Raw genomic sequence first — 9,121 nt, forward strand, 5'->3', positions numbered from 1 at the left:
CTCCTTCGAGCTTCGTCACAAATATAATGTGTGCTTCATCCTGGGCTGCAAGGACGCAAGTCGACTGAAATCTGTGCTCCAACCTGCAAGAGTACGTCCAAAGCACAAAAATATATTCCGAGCGAAGAACAATGTTCGTTCGAAGACAAATGAAACATATTCAACCGCAAACCCAAGTTCAGATAGCATCCTACGGATCCATAAGTGCTCAGGCATCGAGCCTGTTAAAGTTTATCGGTTACAGAAACCACTCAACATTCCGAGGCAAATTTAAGGTATCAAGCATAGAAGTTTTTTACTCCTCGGGTGGAGGACTGGAAGGCGCAACAAATTGGTCCAGGTCGATTCCATCTGCAATCCGAGTGGCAGCAGCGATGAAGGTCTCCATGAAAGAATGGAAGTCATGCTTCTTGGTATTACCAACCTTGAGGGACGCCAACTTTTCCTCTCATGCATCCTTGAAGTGGACACGGACCAGAGACAGAGCAACATCAGCACCGCACCTGGCATAAGACTTCCTCCATTCTTGCACTCGACCCGGGACTTCATTCAGTCGAGTGTCGTGTCGATTCGAGGTCGAGGTCGTTCTGAAGCATCTCCCTTGGCCAGAGTGTCGTGTCGATTCGCGACGCTGCAACCTTCAGTCGGGCCAGATAGTCCACCACACCAGCAACGCGGGACTCCAGTCGAAGCACATTCATGGCAGCTTCATCCTTCACTGGAGAGTTGATGGGATCCAAGCCCGTCTCCACTTGACTGTTCTCTTCCTCAAAGTTTTGGCAGAATTCTGCAAACACAACTCAAAGATAAGCCAACAGTTCTGTGATATAGTTCTATGATAAGTCAGTGATTACAAGTCAGTCGGGCAGGAGAGATTACCTTCAAGCATGATGAACAGCTTCTTCGCGAGCCCTCCTAGATAAGTCTCCAGATCATTCTTCTTCCCCACCAGTTCACTTGCCTTGTCGCTCAGAGCTATCTTGTCGTTCTTCAGACGGCTGACTTCCTTGTTGGCCGCGTCGAGAGCAGCTTTCATGTTGGCGTTCTCTTCTTCAAGTTTGCCAACTGAAGCCAGCTTCTCTTCCGCAAGCTTCGTTTTATCCAAAGCAGCCTTCTGCGCCTCAGCAAGTTCCTGGTCCTTCTTGTTCAGAGCCACCTTTGTTTTTTCTGCAAAATGACAAGGAGGTCAGAATCAATACTAGGCAAAAAGATAAAAACAATCGTCAAGTTCTCGCCAATCATACCTGTTGCCTCGTCCTTCGCCTTCTGAAAGTTCTCCTGAACAAGTTTCAAGTCAAGGTCGAGCTAGATATGTTTCTTTTCCAACTCAGTATAACGGGCCACGAGCTTGCAAGATTTCTGCAAAGAGTCAGTCGACAGACATCAAAGAGAGGTTGCTTCCGAGTGACTAAGAGAAAAATAGTAACATTTCTAAGACTACAGTCGAATCAAAATATTCAACAATAGTCTCAGGAACTACACCCAGTGGGTGCACTCAGCGTGCCCCCACTAGTTCTACCGACTCGATCCGATCAGTCGACCGAAAGGAACAAAGAGATTATGGTCTCATCATAATCTACAAAAAAAGGGGAAAGAGAGAGTTCTTCAGACTACAGTCGACTGCCAGCAGTCCACCATAGTCTCGGGGACTACACCCAGTGGGTGCGCTTAGCGTGCCCCCACAGGTCCTAATGTTCCACTCGACATGGTCCGACCAGACTGAGTGAAGAAATTTCAACTACAAAGACTACAGTCGACTGCCAGCAGTCCACCATAGTCTCGGAGACTACACCCAGTGGGTGCACTCAGCGTACCCCCACCAGCCTACAAACCCAATCGACACACCCAGTGGGTGTACAGACACAAAGGTTTTTGGAAAGAAAGTCTTCAGATAACATATCCTAACAGAACAGGCGGTTACCAACTAACCTGGACATTGCTCTGAAGGGCTGAGCTTGCATCATAAGCCGCTTGGCTGGCTTCCCGGATTGCCTTCACCTTCTCCATCATAATCCCCGCCTGGCGTATAGCCTCCTTAGCAGCGCCCGCCTGGTCCTCTGGGACGTGGTGTGTGGCGAAAAGGGAGGGCGGTTCAGCAGTCGACGACGAAGGCCGGGCACTCGTCAGCGGCACAGCGAAGGTCACAGAATGCCGAGCGATGTCGCCACCTTCTTGAATCGGTACCTCAGGTGTTGACGCAGTCCGAGTGGCCTTGCCAGCGGGGCCTTTCTATTCTTCCTCGCCCTCAGGGGCACCTCGTCATCGTCATCAGGGAGATCAATGACGTGACGAGGAGCTGCAAGATAAATCCAGAGTTGGAAATGAAGATCCAATCGACCAAAAGTGAAAACTACAAGAGAACGTACCAGGGTTGGAGGTGACAATGTCTTCCATTTCTTGGTCGCCGTCCTTGGCGGAGGTCTCAGACGTAGCAGCACTGCAGATTTCAAAAACCAGTCAGTTAGTCGATGAGTTGACCGGAAGTTCGTTCGAGTTGAACAAGGAAACACAAATCCCGCTGTTACCCGGAGATGGTGGGAATGGCCATTTTCATCTTGGGCAAGGCCTTTGGCGGCTTTGATGAATCCGCCCGCGGATGCTTCGGCGCCTTTTCAGTCGGCGCCAGAGAGGCCGTCCGAGGGTGCTTTGTCGACGGCACAACGGCCTCCCTCGCGGGGTTGTGGGCGAGCTTGGATCGCCTTTCCATCCGAGGAGGATCGACTTCCATTTCCTCCTCCTCCTCGCTCGAGCCGTCTTCAACCTCTTCCTCCTCGCCGTCAGATTGCCACTCCTCCTCCTCACTTTCACCTCCACTCGCCTCTCCCTCCTCGGCTTGTTCCTGCGCCCCGTTGGGCATCAAGTACATATCAGTCGTGGCCTAGAAGACAGCAAACAAGTCAAAAGTCAGTCGGTTGATTTCAAGCAGACAGAATGGAAAAAACAGAATCGCAGTCAGAAATGCAGAATTGGACCTTGTCAACTTCCCATGATTGGTCGAGTGGAACGACCCTCCTGGCTCCTCGGGGGTTGTCCTTGTTCCCCGTAATGCTTCCCATCCATCGCTCCAGCATGGCGTCGTCGATCTCCTCCGGGTGGATCCGAGTGGTGTCCTCAGTTCCAGAATACATCCACATAGGATGATCTCGAAATTGGAGCGGCTGGATGTGCCGCCGGAGGAAGACCTCCAGGAGGTCCATACCAGTCACCCCATCACGGATGAGCTGCACGACACGCTCGACCAGCACCCTCACCTGCGCCTTCTCCTCCGGGACCAGCTTCAAAGAGGAGTGCTTCCTCACTCGTTCCATGGAAAAGGGAGGGAGCCCAGTCGACTGCCCTGGCGTCGGCTGGTCCTTGCAGTAAAACCAAGTCGACTGCCACCCACGGACGGAGTCGGGAAAAACCATGGTCGGAAAATAACTTTTCCCTCTCAACTGGATCCCAAGCCCCCCACACATCTGAATCACATGTGTCCTCTTGTCACTCAGATTTGCCTTCTTCCCCGTCTGGGAGCGGCAGGTGAAGATGTGCTTAAAGAGACCCCAATGAGGTCGGCAACCCAAGAAGCACTCGCACAAAGATATATAGGAGGCGAGGTACACTATGGTGTTGGGTGTGAAGTGGTGGAGTTGTGCCCCAAAGAAATTCAGAAACCCCCGGAAGAAAGGTTGGGGCGGCAAAGAAAACCCACGATCGACGTGGGTGGCCAGAAGAACGCATTCACCCTCTTGAGGCTGCGGCTCTGACTCCCACCCCTGGAGATGCGCCGATCCATGGGGTATCAGCCCTCCGTCAGCCAGGTCGTCGAGATCCGCCTGACTAATTGTCGAGCGGATCCAGTCGCCCTGGATCCAGCCCGGCGGCAGGCCGGTCCTTGATGAAGAGACACTCCGACTGGTTCCCCTCCCCTTCGCCTTCGCTGTCGCTTTCTTCGCCCGCTCCAGGGCCGCCGTCTTCTCCTTCACCATCGTCACCGGTGAAGCACGCACGGAGCAGCGGCACTGAGGCAGAAGTAAATGTGGCGGAAAAATCTGGAGAAGAGGGGGGAATGAGGGCGAACTGTCTAAAAACTCCCCGTCCGGCGCTTTATATAAGGCTGCTTCCGAGTGGCTGTCATGTAGGACCGGATGATCCTGTCAAATCCCGCAACAGTCCCACGCGCGGTACGTGGCGAAAAAGATGGCACAGAGATCGAGGCGTCCCTGCCTTATCTCGTCCGATTGCTGCGGCCTCGCCCCGTCCCGCGCGCTTCCCAAAATTTGAATCCCGCAAAATCCGCGGGTTGCAGAACAACTCGTCAGACGGAAGATCTCCTCCGCTCTGTCACTCGGAGCTCTCCAAGCGAAGACTTCACTCGACAGATACAAAGAATGGATCAAGACGACTGAAAAAGAAGTTGGTGCCGTCACCTAAAAGTTCATTGATCCAAGACAAGACATACTCATAGCGCGAGAAATGGGTCGGAAGAATTCTCAACTCCTTCCCCACTCAAACCTCGATCCATTCGGGGGCTAATGATGAAGCTATGTACCTAGGGTAGGGTCATGGACCTGTCTAAACTACCCTACCCAAGGACATCCCTAGAAGAAACCACCTGTCAGTCGACCTAGAGGTGTTCCACTCGACAGACTCGGGAACACTCGACCATGAAGATAATCACTCGACCATGAAGCTAACCACTCGACGGCCAGGAGATCTAAAGTCACTCTGCACGCAACGGTCTGTCATTAAGTAGCCTTTATGGTCTTCATAGCACTTTATGTGGGCGTTATCAGTAACCCCCAGTCTTAATGTACTTTAAACCGTGCATAACTGAGGGCTGGAGGGGTCTGGCGAACTCTATATAAGCCACCCCCCTCCTCAGTGTAAAGGGTTCGCACCCCTGTAACTCATACGCATATAATCCAGTCGACCGCCTCCGGGCTCCGAGACATAGGGCTGTTACTTCCTCCGAGAAGGGCCTGGACTCGTAAAACTCTTGCGTGTACAACTACTCCATAGCTAGGATCTTGCCTCTCCATTAGTACCCCCTACACTACTGTCAGACTTAGAACCACGAAAGTGACATTTTGGAATTTTGTTTGCTCGTCATTTTATCTATATGCATAGACCCTGGAAATATGAGTTTTTTTCTCACATAGGTGCAGTTCAATTAGGTAGCTGTTGGCATCACCAACTGTTGTAGTTGCACAAGAACCAGCTTTAAGTTGACATGTGCTCTCTTTTTTTAAAATATTTTTTTCCATAAGAACCTGTCATCAGTTGGCATGCCCAGATTTTATAGTTGCACAATAACATCATATTAGTTGGTATCATCCTTTCTTTGTTTATAATGTGTTTTTACCACCATGTGCAGGCAGCAGGTGCTGGGTGAGCTGCCTCATCTTCTACAACAGCTGATGAGGTATGAGTTTTATGACATTGGGTTATGAGCTATTGAACAGGTTTGCAACTTTGTTTTAGGTTGCTGTTTTGGCACTACTTATCTTCTATAGTTGCACAAAAACTAGCCTGTAGTTGTCAGGCTTAAGTCTCCTTTTTTCTGAAATCTTACACAGTACCAGTCTGTAGTTGGCATGATCAGGTTCTATAGTTGCACAATAACATCATACTAATTGGTACCATCCTTTTTCTGTTTATATAAGTTGATCAACACAGTTGCCCTCCCCCTTTTTTTATGTTTGCTATACTCGTTTGTGTCATCTCTACGGAAACTTGTCAAAAGATTTGTTATTGCTTTTAGTCCGAACAACACCATCAACTCAGAGGCATAGAATTCTGCCATTATATGCATCATACCTTCTACATGATACAAAAGACAACAATAAAGGATTTTTATTATTTTTTTAGTTGCATGGATGCACACACTAGTTGCACAGTAAAGGGACATGTGTTGGCACAAGTGGACAACTAGTTGCATCCTTAAAACATGTGAAGTTGCAGATAGGACATTTTTTAGTTGCACATTGAAGGCATTTTAGTTGCACACAAGTATCATAGCAGTTGCACACAAATCTACATGTACAACAACCTGGTATGCAACATATGGAGTTGCACATAGGACCTTTTTTACTTGCACACTGAAGGCACTTTAGTTGCACATAAGTGCCATAGTAGTTGGACACTAATGCGCCTATAGAAAAACTGAACATTGTAACCGACAGAGAGAACAAACATGTGCGGCAAACAAAGGTGCATTATGTTTTGCATGCAATAGTGTTTGTAGTTCCACAGTATAGAGACTTTTGTAGTAGCACAAGTGTATTTTTTTGGATGAGTTGCAAACAAGTTATTTTTTTCTGAATTCTCAAAATGTGTTACAAACAAGATGTTTTGCAATGAAGAACTCTAAGTAGTTGCACACTAGTTTTCATAATGTATTTGACACACCCTTTTTCTACTTCTTTTAACTTACTAATTTTCACAATCCATTTACTAATTTTGCAATTCTTATACACTGTATTTGGACAAAGAAAGAAGATTCTGATGGTAGAAAATAGTTTTCATCTTTTTCTGTTTTTTCTTTAGTATATTGAACATATTTTCCCTACTGCATTTTGTATGTGACAAGACTATGTATGTTTGAAGTTACTATGTTTTGTGCTTTATTAGTCTGCTTTGTTTTTGTTGCGCACGTTGCAGCAAAAGTTGGCCTGGATCCATGTGTGGTTGCACAAATATTAAGGTTTTTTTGCACAGACACAACATGCAATTTTATTGTGCTGTCTGCAACTACTCATTGTGTTTATTTGCACATATGCAGGCAAAAGTTGGCTTGCATTCATGTTTAGTTACACAAATAGACGGTTTTTTGCATAGGCACTACATCTTGTCTATTTTGGCATATGCAACTAGTCCTTTTTTGTTTATATGCAGACATCCATGCAAAAGTTGGCTTGGATTCATGTTTAGTTGCACAAATAGATGGTTTTTTGCACAGGAACTTCATCATGTCTATTTTTGCATATGGGTTGGTTTATTTGCATGCATCCAGGCAAAAGTTGGCTTGGATCCATGTTTAGTTGCACAGGAAAGTGTTTTATTGTGCAGAGATCAGATTCAACTATATTTGCTGCTTCATGTTCCTTCTTCTTCATGTTTTGTGGCAGATCCAGAGGGAAAGGGAAGGGAAAAGTGAAGAAGGATGATCTGGAGGCTAGAGAGGAAGATACCTGATGCTGCTGCTTGCCCTGGCTTTGTACTCCCTCTTCTTAGAATTGAAGCTTTTCTGGCCAATTTGTTCACCTAGTTTTTCTCTGCCATGGCAGCTCTGTAGGGTTTGGATCCAGGCCTGGGATCCCCTTCTTTTGTGGAGAAGGGCGACCCGTGGGGGGAGGAAGTGTGGGCGAGGTGTGGGGATGTAGTGGTTACCACGTGACAGTAATGGGGCAGATTTTCTGTTTGTTCGAAGCATGGCCAGTCGGGTTAGAAAGAACTTTCCTTCCTGAGACCAAAGGGGACAAGAAGTTGCTTTTTATGACTGGCTGCTTCATTGCGCTAGTGGGCAGCCGGCCGCCCACTAGACGCATCTAAAATAAAAAGGTGTTGTAACGATTTAAATCGGCCGACCGGTCCCCTCGCTCCCGCGCACGCTGATGGCAATACACGCCTTATCTTATCCTGAAAAGAATAAGATACTACCGCGTTATCTCCTGGTCCACTGATCGCCACTTTTTTCTCCAACACATACACGTGCTGTTGGACACAAACAGAACCGCCTAACCGAACGCGGCTAAAATTGGTCACGAGCTTATCTGTGCTCTATATCATGGGCGTTCATCGATGCGTGAAGATCTGTGCCATGCTCTCTTTTTAACACAGTATAAACCCAAGCGCTTATATAATACGCACACATACTCGCCATATAAATAATTAAATATACACGAGCACACCCTACACCTACGAGCACTTTGAGAGACCAAGATAGTATATCAGATTGAGATTTTACTAAGTCACCGTATATACCTCGTAGTCGACAGGAACGTCTCCCCCTATTGAACGTGCATCGCTGAAAATCATAGAATAATTCTAGACTAAATACGAGCACCAAGAATTCAACCCTGATAGATTGAGGATACCACTATCCTGTTAACCATCTAATCACAGATTGGTTCGATTAACCATTATCATTTGTTGTTAAATGGGGATGTGCTAAATGGTGGTGGGCAATTACGTACTTCCTTCATCCGAAAAAACATATCCTAAGTTTGTCTTTCAAATGGATATATCTAGCACTAATTTGGTGTTAGATACATTTATTTGAGAGACAAACTTTTTCGAAGGAAGGAGTAGATGGCAGGCATCGTTGGTGGGCCACGCTTACTGTCGGGAAGGACGGGATTAGTAACGGCCGTCAGGAGAGTTGGAACCGAGCCGAATGTCAAATCAGTTTGGTCTGTGGCTCAGCAATACCGCTTTCCGGCACGTGTGTATTGTGTACTCTCTCATGTTTAGTATTAAAAAACGTCTTACATTATGAGACGGAGCGAGTAGTTAATTGAATTCATTAAGCCTTAGCTCATCTTCTTCCCCAAATGGAGTGTACTTTTAATCTTTAATGCGTCGGCGTTGTTGAAGCACATGCTTGCGACCAAGGTCTTGTACAATACAAGGTGTTATAGAAGATGCTTAGAAAAATAAACCAGGCTTTCTTTAAGCTCCAGTGTTTATTTGTACATGATAAACGCTTATTTAGGCGTCTCTCCTGTAAAAATAGGCACCAGTGCTTCAGAAAAACCCGGTTTATTTTTTTAAACACCTCCTAAGCACGTAGCATTGTACAAGGCGTAAGAGGGTGCCATCGGCGATGGAGTTCCCTTTGCAGCTGGTCCGTGGGTGAGCATATTGGCCTGTAAACATCGTTTGCATTTGCGCCGCTGGAAGATGATCTTTTGAGAGCAAATCTTCTCCCTCGCATATCAGCTCTGATTGGGGAGGTGGCAATACAGTGACGGTTGTCAATGTGATTCAACTTTAGCATCCGCAGTCGTCGGAGAGTGCGGATTCACGGACCTGCGAGGCGGATGAAGCAGAGGTCGCAAGGGGAGGCAGGTCTCCTCACAACCGCGAGCTTAATTTTGACACGGTAGATGAACCCACGTGCCCATCATCTTAAACTGGT

At 47.2% G+C, this 9,121-nt stretch overlaps 1 protein-coding gene across 1 annotated transcript; it reads right to left on the reverse strand.

The window, feature by feature from the left end:
* Positions 1-768: 768 nt before the first annotated feature.
* On the reverse strand, positions 769-2,802 carry LOC119320612 (protein piccolo-like). Its single transcript, XM_037594636.1, has 4 exons — positions 2,526-2,802; positions 2,367-2,437; positions 1,077-1,167; positions 769-787 (listed from the first exon to the last, which is right to left on the reverse strand). Exons 1-4 carry the CDS (start codon positions 2,726-2,728, stop codon positions 769-771), a joined length of 384 nt encoding a protein of 127 aa, XP_037450533.1. The 5' UTR covers positions 2,729-2,802.
* Between the last annotated feature and the right edge of the window lie 6,319 nt (positions 2,803-9,121).

The sequence above is a fragment of the Triticum dicoccoides genome, chromosome 6B (genome assembly GCF_002162155.2).
Source record: "Triticum dicoccoides isolate Atlit2015 ecotype Zavitan chromosome 6B, WEW_v2.0, whole genome shotgun sequence".
Classification (NCBI taxonomy): domain Eukaryota; kingdom Viridiplantae; phylum Streptophyta; class Magnoliopsida; order Poales; family Poaceae; genus Triticum; species Triticum dicoccoides.